Source organism: Balaenoptera musculus, chromosome 14 (assembly GCF_009873245.2).
Source record: "Balaenoptera musculus isolate JJ_BM4_2016_0621 chromosome 14, mBalMus1.pri.v3, whole genome shotgun sequence".
In the NCBI taxonomy this organism is placed as follows: domain Eukaryota; kingdom Metazoa; phylum Chordata; class Mammalia; order Artiodactyla; family Balaenopteridae; genus Balaenoptera; species Balaenoptera musculus.
The window spans coordinates 38316589-38337267 of record NC_045798.1 but is presented as its reverse complement, the minus strand read 5'-3'; the positions used below and the strand labels follow the sequence as shown (position 1 = coordinate 38337267).

At 36.0% G+C, this 20679-nt stretch overlaps 1 protein-coding gene and 1 pseudogene across 2 annotated transcripts in view; one reads left to right on the top strand and one right to left on the bottom strand.

Annotated features, from left to right (window-relative positions):
* The window catches only part of USP14 (ubiquitin specific peptidase 14), a 45882-nt gene that overhangs the window by 7887 nt on the left and 17316 nt on the right, over positions 1 to 20679 (top strand). For both annotated transcript variants that reach the window (XM_036823216.1, XM_036823217.1), the window contains 3 exons: positions 6714 to 6818; positions 7552 to 7655; positions 18076 to 18134. In XM_036823216.1, coding sequence (XP_036679111.1) covers positions 6714 to 6818; positions 7552 to 7655; positions 18076 to 18134 — 268 coding nt within the window. The remainder of the gene's footprint in view (positions 1 to 6713; positions 6819 to 7551; positions 7656 to 18075; positions 18135 to 20679) is intronic.
* On the bottom strand, positions 8271 to 8782 carry LOC118879937 (annotated as a pseudogene).

Genomic DNA, 20679 nt, shown 5'->3' with positions numbered 1-20679 from the left:
CATGGCTAGATTATAAAAATACAGTTTATTTTTAACCTGTGACCTTGCCAAATTCACTTTCTAGTTCCAGTAGTTTTTTTGTAGAATCCATTGGGTTTTCTATGTACGTAAGCATGCTCTCTGCAAATAGAGGCAGTTTTACTTTTCCCTTTCCAGTCTTTATGGCTGCTATTTCTTTTTTTGCCTTACTTTACTGGCTAGGACTTCTAATACAGTGTTGAATAGAAAGTGGTGGGAGTGGACATCTTTTGTCATTTCCTAGTTCACTAAGACCTTTTAAGTTATGAATGGCTGTTGAATTTTAAGTGCTTTTCTGCTTCTTATTAAAAGGATCATATGATTTTTCTTTTATTCTGGTAATCTGGCTAGTCTCATTGATTTTTAACTATTAAACCTTGCATTTTTGGCATGTGCAGTTCTCAGATTTCTTGGTCTTTGTGACCTCTTTACACTCTCAAAAATTATTTTTAAACCCCAAAGAATTTCATATATATGGGTTACGTCGATATTTATTGTATTAGAAATTAGACATATTATTCATTTAAAAGTAGCAATAGCAAACCCATTACCTTTTTTTTTTTGAATTATTTTACTTATTTATTTTTGGCTGCGTTCGGTCTTCGTTGCTGGGCGCGGGCTTTCTCTAGTTGTGGTGAGCGGAGGCTACTCTTTGTTGCGGTGCGCGGGCTTCTCATTGTGGTGGCTTCTCTTGTTGCGGAACACAGGCTCTAGGTGCTCAGGCTTCAGTAGTTGTGGTGCACAGGCTTAGTTGCTCCACGGCATGTGGAATCTTCCGGGACCAGGGCTCGAACCTGTGTCCCCTGCATTGGCAGGTGGATTCTTAACCACTGCGCCACCAGGGAAGCCCTGTCTACTTCTTTTATCAAGTGTGTCATAATCTCCAACTATTATTGTGGATTTGATTATATCTCCTTTCAGTTGTATCAGTTTTGTTTTGTGTATTTTTAAGTTCTGTTATTAGGTGCATGCATATATAGGATCGTTAAATCTTGATGAATTGACCTCTCTTCACAATGAACTATTCCTCTTTATCCCTGGTAATATTCTTTGCTCTCAGTTTTACTTTGATTTTAATAAAGCTACACCGTATTTCTTTTAATTATTGTTTGCATTTCATGTATTTTCCCATCCTTTTGCTTTTAATCCATCTGTGTCTTTATGTTTAAAATGGATTTTTTTAGGTTAGCATATACTTGGGTCTTGCTTTTTTATCCAGTCTTCCAATCTCTACTTTGTAATTGGAACCTTTAGACCACTTATGTTCAATGTTATTATCCACATGTTTGGGTTTAATTTACCATCTTGCTATTTGTTTTCTGTCTCATTTTTTCTTCTGCTGCCTTCTTTTCTATTATTTTTAATTTTGTGTTTATCTCTGCCTTTGCTTTATCTCTGTTTTGTTATTTATGCTTTTATAATAAGTTTTCTGAGAAAATTCACTGACTATGAAATTCAGCACTTTAAAATGTTCATTTCAGTGTGTTCTGCTATATTCATAGAGTTGTGCAACCATCAACACTGTCTAGTTTTAAAACATATCATTATCCAAAAAGAAACCCTGTGTTCATTAACAGTCATTTTCCATTCTCCCCTCCATCCCCAGAGTTTTAATGATTTCTCTAGGTTAGCAATTCTCTGAGTGTATCCTGGGAACTCCAGGCAGTACCCAGGACTCTTTCAAGGGATCCTTGAGATCAAAACTGTTTTCATATTTAAAAAACATATTTTCATGTTGACATTAAGATTTTATTTGCCTTTTCTATTGTTGATTATGTATGTACAGTAATTTTTCAGAGGTTGTGGGACATGTGATACTGCAGCAGATTGAATACAGAAACAAATATGAAAATCCACTGTTTTCTCTTAAGCCAAACATTAAAGACGTTTGAAAAAATGTAAAACAATATCAGTCTTCACTAGTTTTGTTTTGAGAATATAATTATCTTTCATAAAAATGTTAATTATCTTAACATTAAGTGGGTTTATTGTTTTTGAATGAATATTATTAAAATTTCTCAGTTTTAATTTCTAATACAGTAAATATTGATGGCTAAGACCTACATAACAGAAGTTCTCGATTTTTAAGAACGTGAAGCAGGAGTCATCAAACTGTGAACTCTGAGCCAAATCTGGCTTGCAGCCTGTTTTTGTAAGGCCTGCAAGTTAGGAATGATATTTATATTTTTAAAGGGGTGGGGTTGAAAACAACGAAGAATATGCAACAAAGATGGTATGTGGCCCAGAAATTCTAAAATATTTATTATATGACCTTTAATAGGAAAAGTTTGCCAACTGTTGGTATAAAGGGTCCTATGATGATGTTTGATGTTTTTGAACTGCTGCTGTAGGGTTTATATTATGTATCTATAACAAGTGATTTCAGGCATAGTATAAGACTATTAAAACAGTGTATTTCCATTTACCTGCTTTGTGCTGTTGTTGTCATACATACATATAGTTTACTTCTACCTGTTAGAAACTCCATACTACATTGCTATTATTATTACTTTCTACATTGCCACTTTTGCTTTAAATAGTCATTTATCCTTTAAAGAGATTAAAAAACGTAGAAAACCCATATTTACCATTTTTGGTGCTCTTCCTTTGGATCCAGATCCAAATTGCCATCTGATATCATTTTCTTCTGCCTGAAGAACTTCCTTTTTACATTTCTTGCAGAGCCTATCTATGCGTTTTCTCTGCTTTTGTTTTTCTGAAAAGCTCTTGGTTTCATTTCATTTTTGAAAAACATTTTTGATAGGTATTAAATTCTAGATTAACACTCTTTCAGTACTTGAAAGGTGTCTTCTGATTTGTACAGTTGCTGTCATTCTTATCATTGTTCCTCTGCATGTAATGTGTCCTTTTTTCCCTGGGTGCTTTTGAGATTTTTCTCATTATTGGTTTTCAGCTATTTGTTTTGGTCAGGTTTTCTTTATGTGTATTCTGCTTAAACCTCTTGGATCTGTGTGTTTATAGTTTTTATTAAATTTAGAAAATCTTTAGCTATTTCTTTAGATATTTTTTCTGTCTGTCCTTCTCTTTCCTCTTTTTTGAGACTACAGTTACACCATATATAGGGTAGTTTTGCCCATTGTAGAATTTTGGTCCCTTTTGTACAGATGTTTTACAGGTTTTTTACAGATGTTCATCAGGTTGAGGAAAGTTCTCTTCAATTTCTAGTTTGCTGAGAGTTATCATGAATGGGAGTTGAGTTTTGGCAAATACTTTTTCTATATATATTGAAATGATTTTTCTTTTTAAATCCTTTAATCTCAATGTGGTGAACTACACTGCCTTTTTCGAAATAGTAAAACACTTGGTCACTATATATTTTCCTTTTTATAGAATGTGGATTCTATTGGTAGTATTTTGTTAAGTATTTTTGTGTCTCTTTTTGTGAGAGATATGGTTTGTAGTTTTCTTGAACTGTCTTTGTTTGATTTTTGCTATCAGTATAATGCTGACCGTATAAAATGAGTTATGAAGCATTCATTCCTCTCCTCTTTTATGAAAGAGTGTGTGTGTATATATATATATATACACACACACACACACACACACACACACACACACACACACACATTAGTGTCTCATAGAATTATCTAGTGAAGTTCTCTGGGCTTGGAACTTTCTTGGTGGGAAGACTTAATTCAGAATTTAGAGTCTTTTTTTTTTTAATGTATTTATTTATTTATTTAGGCTATGTTGGGTCTTCGTTTCTGTGTGAGGGCTTTCTCTAGTTGCGGCGAGCGGGGGCCACTCTTCATCGCGGTGTGAGGGCCTCTCACTATCGCGGCCTCTCTTGTTGCGGAGCACAGGCTCCAGACGCGCAGGCTCAGTAGTCGTGGCACACAGGCTTAGTTGCTCCGCGGCATGTGGGATCTTTCCAGACCAGGGCTTGAACCCATGTCCCCTGCATTGGCAGGCAGATTCTCAACCACTGCGCCCCCAGGGAAGCCCCTAGAGTCTTTAATAAATGTAGGATTATTCAGATGTTATATTTTCTTTTACACCGGTTTTGGTAGTGTCTTTTAAGGAATTGGTCTGTTTAGTTTAAATTGTTGGATTGATTGTCATACTACACTCTTACAGGATATCCTTTAATTCTAGAATCTGTAGTTCTGTCGTTCCACCCCTCCCCCAGCCCCCGTATTGGCAGATTGTGATTTCTTGCTTATTGTCTTTATCATCTAGGCAGAGGTTGTAAAGTTTCATTGATTTTTTTTTCTCCCCAGTCATCCAAAGAGTTAACTTTTGCTTGTTCATTTATTATTTTATTGATTTCCCCTCTTTGCTTCATTTCCTCCTTTTACCTTGATTTTAATATATACTTCTGCTAGCTTCTTAAGGTGGAAGCATATTTAATTTAATTTTAAGCCTTTTTTGTTGGCTTTCTATTTATCTCTATTGCCTGTTTTTCTATTGTGCCTATATATAGTGATTTTTTTTTTAAGTTTGTCCTTTAAAATTTTGATTGTGCTAATGGGCAAGTTTTTAAGATTTATGTAGTTAGAGACTAGAGACATGAGTCCTTTCATCCTTTATGTCAATTTTAGAAAATCTTCCAAAAGCAGTAAGATTTTTTAGAAAATTAACTTAAATGTTTTGTAATTATTTGTTTCATTTTATTTACGTTTAAATCTTCAATTTGTAATTCATTTTGGGTGTGGCATGTCATGAGGTGGAGAACTCAAAGTATTTTTTTTCTAAATTATTGTCCTCAACATTCTTCATTTTGTAATTTATTTTCTTAATAATTTTAAAGGTATTGTTGGTTTTAGTCTTTCTTCTTTGTCAGAAATTTCTTAGCTGTTGTCATGGGTATGAATTTGCTACATGAATGAAACATTTTGTAAAGTTTCAGAAAGGAATTTAGTTAAATTTATATGATAATTTGGAATCACATCTTTACAGTAATTTTTCTAGTCCAGAAATCTTTCGTGTCCTTCAGTTTCTTTAGGTGTTTTTTAATATCCCTCAGTAAAGTTTTATAGTTTTCTTATTAAAGTATTACATATTTCTTGTTATGTTTACTCTTAGATATTTGTTGGTATTCTTTCTTTTCTATTGTATTTTCTAACTGGCTATTGCTAGTATATTCCTCAGGTATTCGGTTTTCCTGAGACAGTTGTCTTTTCTTTTTTTAATAAATTTATTTATTTTATTTATTTTATTTTTGGCTGTGTTGGGTCTTTGTTGCTGCATGCGGGCTTTTCTCTAGTTGTGGCAAGCGGGGGCTACTCTTCGTTGCAGTGCGCGGGCTTCTCACTGCGGTGGCTTCTCTTGTTGTGGAGCACAGGCTCTAGGCGCACGGGCTTCAGTAGTTGTGACACACGGGCTCAGTAGTTGTGGCTTACAGGCTCTAGAGCGCAGGCTCAGTAGTTGTGGCGCACAGTGTTGGTTGCTCCGGGACATGTGGGATCTTCCCAGACCAGGGCTCGAATCCTTGTCCCCTGCATTGGCAGGTGGATTCTTAACCACTGCGCCACCAGGGAAGCCCGACAGTTGTCTTTTAAAAAAGATTCTTTAGTGATGGCTTAGTACTGCTTTGCTATTATCTTATAGAAAGCTTAAGTAAAAATAATAGGTGATAGAATGAAGATTGTTGGATTTCAGCATAGGTACTCATAAGACTATGAGTTTGGTGACCTTATTAATTTACTAATTTTAATCTTCGTCTAGATATTTTTATTTTATTGTCCTTTTTTAAAAAAAAATCTCTCCTTCTGGCCTTTTTTTTTTCTTTTAAACCTCTTTACCCTCTGTCTTTGTCTCAGATGTTTGTGTCTTCCAGAAAGATATTGAATAAGATGTTCACATTTCAGGATTATGAGATTTAGGGTGACAGTGTCTCCATTGTTCTTCTGTTGTATGGAATGGTGTATCTGTACTGAATATAAGTATTCCCTTAAGTTAATAATGTGTAGAATTATAAAATTAGATATTTTGAACTAATCTATATGTTTGGTTTGATGTTTTCTAATGAGATTTCAATGCTTTCAAAATATTTCTATTCAAATGTAAATAATGGTTACATTTACACAATAGACTTTCATAGAAAGAATCTTATCAGTGCTTAGTGTGCTATGGGGAGAAATGATGCCACTAAATATTAATGATGATTTGAAGAATTCTCTCCTTTCCAGTATTGAAAACATTCTCAGCTTTCTTTGTGACCGTGTTTTTTCTGTTAACTTTATTGATGTATAGTATATAGAGAGTAAGATTCACCTACTTTAGTTTAAGAGTTTGATGAATTTGGTGAACTTTATACAGTCATGAAACCACTACCACAGTCAAGATAAAGAAGTTCCATCATTCTAAGAAGTTTCCTTTTCAGATAAGCAGGTGACCTGTGGCCTGAGGCAGCCACGCTAGTACTTTTTTTTTTTTTTTTTTTAACAGTTCAGTGATCTTTAATGTATTTACAGAGTTGTGTAACCTTCACCACAGTCTCATTTTGGAATATTTTCATCACGCCAGAAAGAAATGAGTTCCCATTTAAAGACACTCCCTATTCCCACCTTCAGCTCTAGCAACCACTAATCTACTTTGTGTCTCTCTAGATTTACCTTTTCTAGCAAATAGAAGCATGCAACATGTGTTTTTCTGTGTCTGGCTTCTTTCATTGGACATAAACGTGATCAACTTTTCAGCATTTTCATGAAATTAATTTTTTTTTTAAACAGGGAATGACTTTACTAATGATGGGGTCAGCAGATGCTCTTCCTGAGGAACCCTCAGCTAAAACTGTCTTTGTAGAAGACATGACAGAAGAACAGTTAGCATCTGCTGTAAGACATACCACATTTTATATATTTGATCACTACTTTTAAGAAGTACAGTTAGTAAGATGCCTTTCAGAAAGCATCTACATGTTTTGAAGATTTAATCAATATTAAGATGTATGTTATTAGCAGTAAATAAAAGTTTTATCTTTGAAATTGGGCTCAACAAATCCTTTTTTAATTGAATAATTCATTATAAAGTCAGTGAATATCTGTAATAAATATGTGTCTGGCAGATAGTGCTATTTAAATGTTTACTATTATTTTATGGGAAAACAGGCTCAAAGAAGTTAAATAGTTTAAATGCTGGGATATTTAAATTCTTAAAACCTTCCATGTTGAAAATATACAGTTTATCCTTAATTTAAATGCAGTGTTGGTTTAGAAACTGGCCAACACACACTTGTCAAATATTATTATTATTTTTACTACCCAGCATTTATATAGTACCATTCATTTTTTTGAAGTGTTTCTGTATATATTTTGTTACCCTCTTCCAGTGATAAACCTGCAGAGGAGGCAGAACTGATACGATTGTTTTCTTATTATTTTTAAGAAGGGAATTAAAACAGGATGATTGTCCGCATGATGCAAGTAAAATATTTTGTTAGGGAAATAAAACATTGTTAAGGTGGAATAAATTGGTATGAGTTGGTAAATTGTATTTGCTTCAGTGTGTTTAGTGATTTATATATGCTGTGTCATCTTATAAAAATGATTTAATCCTTTTCCTTATCAGATGGAATTACCATGTGGATTGACAAACCTTGGTAACACTTGTTACATGAATGCTACAGTTCAGTGTATTCGTTCTGTACCTGAACTCAAAGATGCCCTTAAAAGGTAAGACAGAAGAGAGATTGTTTTATGTCCTTTTTGGGTAAAGGAGGTTTGGATGAATAGTGTTGTTTTGCGTATATATGTATATGTGTGTGTGTGTGTGTGTGTATGTGTACACATATATATATATATGTTTAGCAGCTTTATCGTGATATAATCCATTTATCGTACAATTCACCCTTTTAACGTGTTCAGTTAGATGGTCTTTATTATATTCACAAGGTTGTGCAATCATCACCACGATCTAATTTCAGAATATTCCCCTGCCCCCCGAGAAGAAACCTCATACTCATAAGCAGTCACTCCCTATACCTTTCCCACCTCCAGCCCTAGGCAACCATTAATCTACTTTTTGTCTTACAGATTTGCCTATTCTGGACATTTCATATTAATGGGATCATACAGTACGTGGTCTTTTTGTTGACTGGCTTCTTCTACTTAGCATAATGTTTTCTAGGTTCATCCATGTTGTAGCATGATTCAATACTTCATTCCTTTTTATGGATGAATAATATTCCATTGTATGGATATACTATGTTTAGTTTATCCATTCATCAGTTGATGGACATTTGGATTGTTTCCACATTTTAGCTATTATGAATAATGCTGCTATGAACACTCAAGCACAAGTTTTTGTGCAGATGAGTTGTTTTCATTTCTCTCGATTATGAGTGGATTGCTCGGTCACATGGTAACCTGTGTTGAGCAACATTTTAAAAGTATTGTAAAATGTTTAGCTTTCTCGTGCTTCAAGGTTTATGTTGTTCTTCAATTTTGCATATAACTGAACTTTCAAATCTGCTAACACCTGCTGAATTGATTCCACTCTGGATTGTAAGGTATCAGTTTCTTTTTGGAAATTTTTCTTTGCTTCTTCTAACATTTCTTGTGTTTCTTCTTGAGAATGGCTAATGAAAACATCACTAATCTAATGAGATATCATTAAGCAGTTGTCGTCTGCAAGTGTGGTAGCCTCACAAGCATCTCCTAAATTTTGGAGCTGTTTCTTTTTTAATTCTGTTTCTTCCTTTAACTGTGTGATTCTACTTGTATTCTGTGAAAATTTATCTTTTGTTGATCTTCAAATGTAACGTTGACATCTATGCAGTCATCTTCATGGTGGCTGCCATCTTGGGACTCTGTCTTTGATTATAGCCATCCTAAGGGTGAAATGGTATCTCATTGTGGCTCTCATTTGTATTTACCTAGTGACTAATGATGTTGAGCATCTTTTCATGTGCTTATTGGCCATTTGTATATCTTTGTAGAAATGTCTGATCAGCACATCCTTTGCCTATGCTTTAAATGGTTTGTCTTTTTATTACTCAGTTGTAAGTGTTCTTCATATATTCTGGGTACAAGTCCTTTTTCACGTAATTTGCGAATATTTTCTTCCATTTTGTGAGTTGTCTTTTCACTTTCTTGACCGCATTCTTGTAGCACAGAAATTTTAAATTTTGATGTAGTTGAATTTTTTTTTTTTTTAGTGTCATATATAAGAAACCATTGCCTAATTTCTAGGTTATAAAGTTTTTTTTAAGAGCTGTATAGTTTTAGCTTTTACATTTAGGTCTGTGATCCATTTTTAGGTAATTTTTTTGTATGGTGGGAGGTAGTTTTCCCCATTCTTTTGCATGCGGATGTCTAGTTCTTCCAGTACCATTTGTTGAGAAGACTAGTCTTTCCTGTTGAATTGTCTTAGCACCTTTTTTGAAAATTAATTGACCATAATGTATGTAATAATAAGATTGGATTCTCAATTCTAGTCTAGAAACACATACATTGTATGTTTATCCTTATACCAGTGAGTAATGGTTTTTAAAAGAAATAGAACTTTGTTTTTGTACTATTGTATTTACAAAAGTAAACAGTAAACAGTTATCCATGTTTTGAGAACATATCAAATAGTCTGTAAAATGAGGGTTCCTTTCTCTTCAGTGAGTATAAATGTGCAACTTTAAAAAATATGTAATTTAATTCTGACTAAATTTATTACATCTATTTTGATTCATACATTGCCAGTTATTAATATGTGGTGGAATTCTGAACTGCAGTTTGGATTCTTAGACAGCTTAATGAATGCTGTGTGTTTTTTTCTCCCCTTACTGGCTTATGAAATGCTTTGATAAAATTGAGCAGTAGAGAGGAGAGAGAGGGGACATGCAGAAACCTGAGAGTAACTGAAGGTTTTCTGAATTTCTCTGAAGTGAACACTTGTCAAGTATTTACATGAAGTTGCCTAGATTGCCACTAATATACTGCCAGTGCACAAGACAGAGCACCTGTCTTCAAGGTACCGACAGTCTAATGGAGGAAGACTACCAAGTAAACGGGTACTGTTTCAGAACAGCTTTGCTGGGAAATGTTAAAGTCAGTTATTTTTCCTCAGAGATTCATAGTTATTTCCCCACTGTTTTAGTGTGCGCATGGTTACTGATGAGAGGTCTAATATCAATCTCTGTTCTTAATCTTTTCTGTCAGTAACTTTTAGGGTTTTCTCTTTATTTTTGTTTTCAGCGTTTTCCAACAGTCGTAAGTGTGGGTTTTCTTTTATTTATCTCATTTAACCCTCAGTGGGTGCTTTCAGTCTGAGGACTCTTGTCCTAAACTCTGGGACATTCTTAGCCATTATTTCTTCAGATATTGCTTCTCTTCTATTTTACCTTCCTCTTATATTCTAAATATTGGAGTTTTTGGATCTGTTGCTAATGTCTTTTTTTCTCTGCACTTTTAATTTATTTTTATGTGCTGTGTTCTGGGAGAATGTCTCAGTTCTGTTTTACATTTCACTGATTTGTACGTTAGCTTTGTTTCACAACTGCTCATTTATCACAACCTTCTGTTCTTTTTAATAAAATCTCCCTTTCTTAAGTTTTGGATATGATTCCTGCTTTTATTTCTCTGAGGCTCCAAAGTATTCTTATTTAAAGGTTTTTTTTCCTGTTTGGTCCTTTAACTTTGTTCTCTTTGGATATATGGATTGATCTTCATTTCTTTGAAGATGGTGTACTTATCTTATGCAGTGTATTCTCTTGTGTCCCAAGTGCAAATTATCTGAATGAGTAGCTTGCTGGGGCAGCTCCCTGTCATAGAGGGTGGCTAGTTGGGACAGATTTGCCTTATTTCCAAGACTTCCTCTTTACTTTTTTCATCTGGGATTCCTTATTATAGCCTCTGCTTCAAGGAGAGCTCTCTTTCATGTTTTGGAGTTACTTCTCTGAGTTTTATGTAAGCAGGGAGATTTCATCTTGTTGCTTCCATTTTCTTGAAACCAAATAAACTATTTTGAATTCTAAGTTGTTGCAAGAGGGTGGAAGCCCCTGTACTTACTAACTTAATCGATACAGAATGACGTGGATGGGGTTGTATGTCTTTGGGAAAATGACACTAACTGATAAAATAGGAATGAAAGAAAAGAGGACAATTCCATGAAAGATGCTTTACTGCTGGAGATGCTGAAGTTCATCCTCAAATGTATGGCAGGTTCTGGAGAGTGGAATGTATAACGATGAAGAGTAGAAAGAAAATGCATTCAAGAGAAACAGACTGGATTAGCTGAAGAGAGGCAGTGAGGGCCAAGAACTATACCTGTGGATAAAATCTGGTTTGCTTGATGCTGCCCAACAGTGGAACCTCATCTTAATGTGGGAGTTCTAAATTTAGAACCTAAAGTGAAAAGTGTATATAATAAAAATTACCCTTGAAAATTCTATAAGTTACTTGTAAAAGACAGTATCACATGACAATATTTTTGTCTTATTGGAGACTGGCAAGCCAACTCTTAATAAGTACAAAATAGTCTTTTCATTAGTAATTACTAGACTGCTCTTTGACTTTCATTTTCAAATTTGTAGAGGAATGATCTATTCTTGATAGAACTTACCAGTAAAATTGGCTGCACCCAACTTTTTTTGGGGCATTTTATTTATTTATTTTTATAAATTTATTTATTTATTTTTGGCTGTGTTGGGTCTTCATTGCTGCGCATGGGCTTTTCTCTAGTTGTGGTGAGCGGGAGCTACTCTTCGTTGCGGTGCACGGGCTTCTCATTGTGGTGACTTCTCTTGCTGCAGAGCACGGGCTCTAGGCATGTGGGCTTCAGTAGTTGCAGCACATGGGCTCAGTAGCTGTGGCTCGCAGGCTCTACAGCACAGGGTCAGTAGTTGTGGTGTATGGGCTTAGTTGCTCTGCGGCATGTGGGATCCTCCTGGACCAGGGCTCGAAGCCATGTCCCCTGCATTGGCAGGCGGATTCTCAACCACTGTGCCACCAGGGAAGCCCTTTTTGGGGCATTTTAAATGTCCATTTTCTGTGTCTTTTTGAGTCAGTTTTGGTAATTTATTTTTTCCTACGAATTTGTCCTTATGTCTTTAAACTATTTTAGCATATGAGTTACTCGGTTTTGGGATCTGTATTTTTTTCTCCATTTTTATTTCTTATTTTTTCTCTTTTGATTATCTTGCCAGAGGTTTGTGTATTTTTCACAGAATCAGCTATTAGATTTATTCACTCAGTTCTTTCAGTTGTCTGATTCGTTCTACTTTTGTTTGTATTAATGTTTTGTTTCTGTTTTCCTTAGGCTTGTTTTATTATTTTTTAAGTTGCATGCTTGGATCATTAATTTATTCTTGTGTAGGAATGAAAGTATTTAATTCTGAGGTTTTGCTTGTTTTCTGTTCATTAGATGAGATTGCTCAGATGTTTTTTTAAAAATGTTATAAAAGGGACTTCCCTGGTGGTCCAGTGGGTAAGACTCTGTGCTCCCAATGCAGGGGGCCCGGGTTTGATCCCTGGTTGGGGAACTAGATCCCACATGCATGCCACAAGTAAGAGTTTGCATGCTGCAGTTAAGTAGTCCACTTGCCGCAGCTAAGCAGCCCACATGCCACAACTAAAGATCGCGTACGCCACAACTAAGACCCGTGCAGTCAAAATAAATAAATAAATAAATAAATAAATATTTAAAAAATAGGTTATAAATTCTTATCTTTTCCTTTTGCCCCAAAGTTTTTTGTTTTTCGCTTTTTTTATTGAAGTATAGTTGATTTACAATGTTGTGTTAATTACTGCTGTCCAGCAAAGGGATTCGGTTATACATATATATATTCTGTTTTTTTAATATTCTTTTCCGTTATGGTTTATCACAGGATATTGAATATAGTTCTCTGTGTTATACAATAGGACCTTGTTTTATCCATTCTGTATATAAAAGCTTACATCTGATAACCGCAACCTCCCACTCCCTCCCTCCCCCAGCCCCCGCCCCCTCGGCAACCACCAGTCTGTCCTCTATGTCCATGATTCTGTTTCTGGGATAGGTTCATTTGTGTCATATTTTAGATTCCACATATAAGTGATATCATATGGTTATTTGGCTTTCTCTTTCTGACTTACTTCACTTAGTATGATAATCTCTAGTTGTATCCATGTTGCTGCAAATGGCATTATTTCTTTCTTTTTTATGACTGAGTAGTGTTCCATTGTATATATGTACCACATCTTCTTTATCCATTCAGCTGTCGATGAACATTTAGGTTGTTTCTGTGTCTTGGCTATTGTGAACAGTGCTGCTATGAACATAGGGGTGCATGTATCTTTTTGAATTACCGTTTTGTCCAGATATATGTCCAGGAGTAGAATTGCTGGATCACATGGTAATTCTATTTTTAGTTTTCTGAGGAACATCCATACTGTTTTCCACAGTGGCTGCACTAGCGTACATTCCCACCAGCTGTGTAAGGAGGGTTCCCTTTTCTCCATACCCTCTCCAGCATTTGTTATTTGTAGACTTTTTTTAAGGTATTATTATTTTTAAAACATTTATTATTATTATTTATGTATACTATTTATTTTTGGCTGCGTCGGGTCTTAGTTGTGGCATGTGGGATCTTTGTTGAGGCACACAGGATCTTTTCATTGTGGTGCGCGAGCTCTTCGTTGTGGCGTGTGGGCTTCTCTCTAGGGGTGTCATGTGGTTTTTCTCTCTCTTGTGGCGTGCGGGCTCCAGGGTGCGTGGGCTTTGCAGTTGTGGTGCGTGGGTTCCAGAGTGCATGGACTCAGTAGTTTGTGGCATGCAGGCTCTCTAGTAGAGGCGCACGAGCTCAGTAGTTGTGGTGCTTGGGCTCAGTAGTTGTGGCTCATGGGCTCTAGAGTGCAGGCTCAGTAGTTGTGACGCATGGGCTTAGTTGCTCCGTGGCATGTGGGATCTTCCCGGACCAGGGATTGATCCCATGTCACCTGCATTGGCAGGCGGATTCTTAACCACTGCGCCACCAGCGAAGTCCCAGTTATTTGTAGCCTTTTTAATGATGGCCAGTCTAACTGGTGTGAAGTGGTACCTTACTGTAGTTTTGATTTGCACTTCTCTAATAATTAGAGATGTCAAGCATCTTTTCATGTGCCTCTTGGCCATCCATATGTCTTCTTTGGAGAAATGTCTAGGTCTTCTGCCCATGTTTTAAAAAAATATTTATTTATTTTGGCTGAGCCGGGTCTTAGTTGCAGCATGCAGGATCTTTGTTGCGGCATGTGGGCTCTTTAGTTGCGGTATCCGGACTTCCTAGTTGCTGCACGCGGGCTTCTTAGTTGCGGCATGTGGCCTGTTTAGTTGTGGCATGCATGTGGGATCTAGTTCCCCGATCAGGGATCGAACCCAGGCCCCCTTCATTGGGAGTGTGCAGTCTTACCCACTGGACCACCAGGGAAATCCCTGCCCATTTTTGGATTGGCTTGTTTGTTTTTTCGTTGTTGAGCTGTATGAGCTGTTCGTATATTTTGGAAATTAAGCCCTTGTCTGTTGCATCATTTGCAAATATTTTCTCCTGTTGTCTTTTCGTTTTGTTTATAGTTTCCTTTGCTGTGCAAAACCAAAGTTTGCTTTTAATTATTGAATTATATAGAAACATATGAATATAGAAACAAATGAATTATCCCAGAGTGAACACATCCCTGTAACTGATGGGGATCAGCAGAACTGTGTTAGCACTCCAAAAGTCCCCTCACTGATCCCTTCCTATCCACTGCCCCCACCCTTCTTTGTAAAGTTGTTATACTCACCTGACTTCTAATTTTGCTTATTTTGAACTCTTTATGAACAGAAACGTACAGATTATGTTCATTTGAGTCAGGCTCATTATATTTGGCTTTTCCATGTTGTGTGTGTGTTCATTCATGTTCATGCTGTAGGGCAGCGGTCCCCAGCGTTTTGGCAACAGGGACTGGTTTCATGGAAGACAGTGTTTCACGGACTAGGGTGGGGGGGATGGTTTTGGGATGATTCAGAGCATTACATTTGTTGTGCACTTTATTTCTATTATTACATTGTAATATATAATGAAATAATTATACAACTCACTATAATGCAGAATCAGTGGGAGCCCTGAGCTTGTTTTCCTACAACTGGATGGTCCCACCTGGGGGTAATGGGAGACGGTGACACCTGAAGTGTGTTGCTTATGTCCACTCTGCTCCATAAGATGCAGCTTAATTGTCACTTGCCACTCACTGATAGGGTTTTTTTTTTTTTAATAAATTTATTTATTTATTTATTTGTTTATTTTTGGCTGCATTGGGTCTTCATTGCTGTGCACGGGTTTTCTCTAGTTGTGGCGAGCGGGGGCTAATCTTCGTTGCGGTGCGCGGGCTTCTCATCGCGGAGGCTTCTCTTGTTGCGGAGCACAGGCTCTAGGCACACGAGCTTCAGTAGTTGTGGCACGCAGGCTCAGTAGTTGTGGCTCGTGGGCTCTAGAGCGCAAGCTCAGTAGTTGTGGCGCATGGGCTTAGTTGCTCCATGGCATGTGGGATCTTCCCGGACCAGGGATCGAACCCATGTTCCCTGCATTGGCAGGCGGATTCTCAACCACTGAGCCATCAGGGAAGCCCACTGATAGGGTTTTGATATGAGTCTGCAAGCAATTGATTTATTATGGTCTCTGTGCAGTCAGATCTGTCTGCTAATGATAATCTGTATTTGCAGCTGCTCCCCAGCGCTAGCATCACTGCCTCAGCTCCACCTCAGATCATCAGGCATTAAATTCTCATAAGGAGCACACAACCTAGATCCCTCACATGTGCAGTTCACAGTAGGGTTTGCACTCCTATGAGAATCTAATGAGGCCTATGATCTGACAGGAAGCGGAGCTCCAGACAGTGACGCGAGCAATGGGGAGCAGCTGTAAATACAGATGAAGCTTCTCTCCCTCACCTGTTGCTCACCTCCTGCTGTGCAGCCGAGTTCCTAAGAGGCTACATACTAGTACCATTTAGTGTCCTGGGGGTTGGGGACCCCTGCTGTAGGGTACACCATTGTATGTATATACTACCAAATAATTATTCGTTTTTCTGTCAATGAATGTTTGGGTTGATCTGATCTATGACTGAATGTTGTGAATATTTCACAGATTATAGAAAAGTCAAGGCATCCTCTTTTTGTAGGTGATAAAGTATAATAGACATTAAGTTTATTAATTACATTCAGATTTTCTATATCATTATTTAATTTTTATTTATTTGCAAAGATTAGGAAAGGTACTCTATTGGTTCTTTTGTCTGAAAAACCTCTCAGTATTTTTATCTGTTAAAACTCTCAGTACTCCTGTCAATTCCTCCTCTTTTCTAACAGTTTTTTCTTTGTAAAGTTCATTATGAATGTTTGGCTTACTGGATGGTTTTATCTTAATTAGGAATTATAAGTTTTCTTGGTATAATATTGAGAGTTTTAGGGGGGTGGTATTAAATTAGCTATGATTTTTCTGTTCTCAGATAATAAAAAAAAGATTGATAATTCATTAATGCAGCTTTTGTCATAAATGTAGAAATAGTTACATACTCATGTTACCCTGTAACTAGATGTAAATTCATAACGGCGGCAGTTATGTAATTACATACTTCAGTGATGTTATGGGATGCATCTACTTTATGAGTTCTTCGTTTTAACTTCAGAAGTGCCCTTTAAAAAGTTGCTAAACTGTCTGACAGGGAAACTATTATGATTTTTATTTTTTAAATGAACATATATAATTTAGACAATATGCATTATTGTATATTGAAAAATTAAGAATTTTTTAGTTGCAAGAGTTTCCAAAAGATCTAAACAAATGAAAAAAAGAAAGAAAATTCTTCCATTGAATATAATTTAACATAATATTTTCTGTAACCTCTTTCATTCACTTACATAAGCACAGAGGTTTTTTTTTTTCTTGGCTGCATTGGGTCTTTGTTGCTGCGCAGGCTTTCTCTAGCGGTGAGCGGGGGCTACTCTTCATTGCAGTACGTGGGCTTCTCATTGCAGTGGCTTTTGTTGCAGAGCACGGGCTCTAGGCACACGGGCTCAGTAGTTGCAGTGCACAGGCTCAGTAGTTGTGGCACATGGGCTTAGTTGCTCTGCGGCATGTGGGATCTTCCCGGACCAGGGATCGAACCCATGTCCCCTGAATTGGCAGGCGGATTCTTAACCACTGCGCCACCAGGGAAGTCCCCTTTTTTTTTCAAATTGGAATATGATTTACATCTAGTGAAATGTATGCATCTTATGTGTTTGGTGTGATCAGTTTTGACAAATGCAAATTCTCTGTAACTCATTTTACAATAAAATTTATAGAACATTTTCATCATCTCAGGAAGCTTTATTGTACCTTTTCCAGTCAACTGCCCAGCTCCCCCAAGTAACCACTGATCTTATATTAGTTTTGTGGGATCTCTCCCATTGCCCAGTTTTTAATACCTGAATGATAATTTTTGATCCTTTGTCGTAAAACATTGTATAAGTAAATACAGTGGTTTGAATATTTCCTTTGGGTGGCCAGTCCTTTGTACTGCCATAAATTAACTGAGAATCATAAAAGTGAATTTAGAAATCATTTAATAGAAACCCTTTATTTTATAGGTAAGAAAACTGACTTGAAATTTAAGTGACTTATTTAGTGTTGTGTAGAAGTTAGTGCTGAATGTAGATTTATTGATTTTCATTTAATGTTTTTGATCTAATGATTTTTTCTTCATTTCTGAAATTATATTTTATTTTCTTTGTAATAATGGACATTAAATGTGTACTTTTTTATTTTATTTATTTTTTTAACATCTTTATTGGAGTATAATTGCTTTACAATGTTGTGTTAGTTTCTGCTGTATAACAAAGTGAGTCAGCTATGTGTACTTTTTTGTTTACACAATTTTTAGAAAATGTTATAGATGAGTTAGACAAGAGGAAAGAATTTAAAGTAGGCTTCATTCATCTAATTTCCGTTTTTTCTTAGCAGTCCTTTTTTGCCCATATCATTCTTAAAGGAACGAGACCAGAAGAGAAGAAGAAAAAATGGTGGGAACAACTCAGAGAAACTTGTAGTTGAGGGTTTCATAATAACTAATTTCTTCCCATTTGAGTTTCAGAATAAAGTGAATATTTAATTCTGTCTTAATGTCTTAGGTATGCAGGTGCCTTGAGAGCTTCAGGGGAAATGGCTTCAGCACAGTATATTACTGCAGGTCAGTATCTTAAATATACTACTTTTCAAGAGGGAATATGGTATTCAATAAACGTCATTTTTCACTCACAGTTTTTTTAGTATCTTTCTGTTTTCAAAATGTATTTTTAAAACATCACCTCATTAAAATTAGAGTACTTACACTTACATTAAACAACTTGGGACTTATTTTATTATCCACGTTATAAACCAGTGATGTCTGTCCTATTTGAAAAAATCTTTGGATTAGTGGGTATTCATGTAAGGAAGTTGGATATGAGGTAGGAGAAATAGAAATTCTAGAAGTATCTTGTTTCTTTATTACATGAGACAGTGTATTCTGCCTCCACTGCCCCATTTTGGACAGTTTTACAAATGAATATTCTCTTAAATCCTTGGGCTGGGTTGATAGGGTTTTTAACAGCCTTGCCTTTTTTTGGGGGGGAGGGGTGGTTTGTAACAGCTTTATTGAGAGACAATTCACATACCGTACTACTCACCCATTTAAGTTATACAGTTCACTGTTTTTTAGTTTACTCATAGAGTTATGCAGTCATCACCACAATCAATTTTAGAACATTTTCATCACTAGAAAATAAACCCTGTAACATTCAGCAGTCACCCCGTTTCCTCTCACCACTACCAGCCCTGTGCAACCAGTAATCTACTGTCAGTCTATAGATTTGCCTATTCTAGAATGTTGATATAAATGGAATTGTACAGTATGTGGTCTTTTTTGATGGCTTCTTTCACTTAGAATGTTTTTGAGGTTCAGCCACATCATAAACATGTATCAGTACTTCATTCCTTTTTATTGCTGAGTAAGATTCCATTGTATTGGATATATCACATTTCATTTATCCTTTCATCATTGATAAGACATTTGGGTAGTTTCCACTTTTTGACCAATATAAATATTGCTAAACATTTGTGTACAAGTCTGTGTGGACATATGTTTTCATTTCTCTTGGGTATATATCTAGGAGAGGAATCGTTGGGTCACATGGTAACTATGTGAGGAACTGCCAGACTGTTTTCCAAAGCAGCTGCATCATCTTATATTCCTCCCAGCATGTATGAGGATTCTGATTTCTTTGTATCCTCACTGACGCTAGGTATTGAATGTCTTTGATTATAGCCATTCTAAGGGTGTGAAATGGTATCTCATTGTGGTCAATCATTAATCTGTAATACTATAAACAGTAGGTTTCTTTGCATCATTTGGAATTAGTGAGATTTTCCTCTAACCTTTTTCCCTGAAAGTAGATTCATTTGTTGAAGTTTTTACTGGGAAAATGTGATCACATATCTAGTTCATCTGGTAACTTATGTATCTAAGAGTTGCTCAGAATTTCAACAGCTTCTCCAGTGTCTTATAGGAGGCTTGCAGTATTGATGGGATGAAAAATACCATTCTTTACTTTTTGCTTCTTGATTTTTTTAAGTTTTTTATTTTGAAATAAATTTAAATTCACAGAAAAGTTGCAAGAATTCACCAATTACTAACTTTTTGTCACATCTGGTTCATCAATCTCTGTAATGCATGTTCTTTTTTTCTGAACCATTTGAGAGTAAGTTGCAGACATCATGTTTTTTGTTCCTGAATACTTCAGTATGTGTTTCCTGAGAATAAGGACATTCATAACCACAAGATGGTTATTTTTCAAAGTCTGGGAATTTAACACTGATGTTAACTCGTAATACTGACTTGATTAAATTTTGCCAATTAACTCCGTATTGCCCCATTATAAAGTTGTTTTTCTTTTTTGCTTCAGGAGCCAATTTAGGATCACACATTGCATTTAGTTATGTTGTTATGTCTCATTAGTCTCTTAATGTATAGTGTGTCTTTTGAGCTTTTTCTTTCAAACTAATGAAATATTTGAGCTGCTCTGTTCATGGTATATATTAAATTAAATCATCTGGGGTTTTGTTTTCTTTTTTTTTTGAGAAATGTATCCTTTAAAGTGTTATTACAATTTAGGCTTTTTTTATTTTAAAATTATTAGCTTAGTAGGGATGCATAATTTCAGCTCTACCTCCTAAAATATTTTTTAAACATTGTGTTTAGTAGTTTTATTCAGGAACATTTCATTGAGTAGTTACTTTGTGCTGAGATGTTGTATTTTAGTATTTGCTATGCTAAATAGTCTGTATACTAATGATAACATTTCACATTTTAGTTAACAAAACAATGCAAGATAAGCTAGATTAGAGTTTTGCTATACATGAAGTAAGGGCAAGGTGTGATAGCTAGGGAGTCAACAGAGAAAAAGTATTCTGAACTCGAGCAGGGCTGAGTTTATGACCATGGGATTTATGATGGTGAGAGAGGATAAGCAGAGGAAAGATTTTGAAGAAGGCAAATTAGTTTTGGTTCTTAGCTGTTCAGTACAGTCAGGAAGTTTGTTTAAGGATTTAAACATACTTCATTTAAACATACTCCAGATTTCAATACTCAGGAGTTCAGTACACGGGAACCAAGTATGGGCTTAAAGGGAGGAGGGTTGGGAGTGGTTACCTGACGTCCTGATAATGGCGGAACTGTAGCATCATGCCTGTGTGAT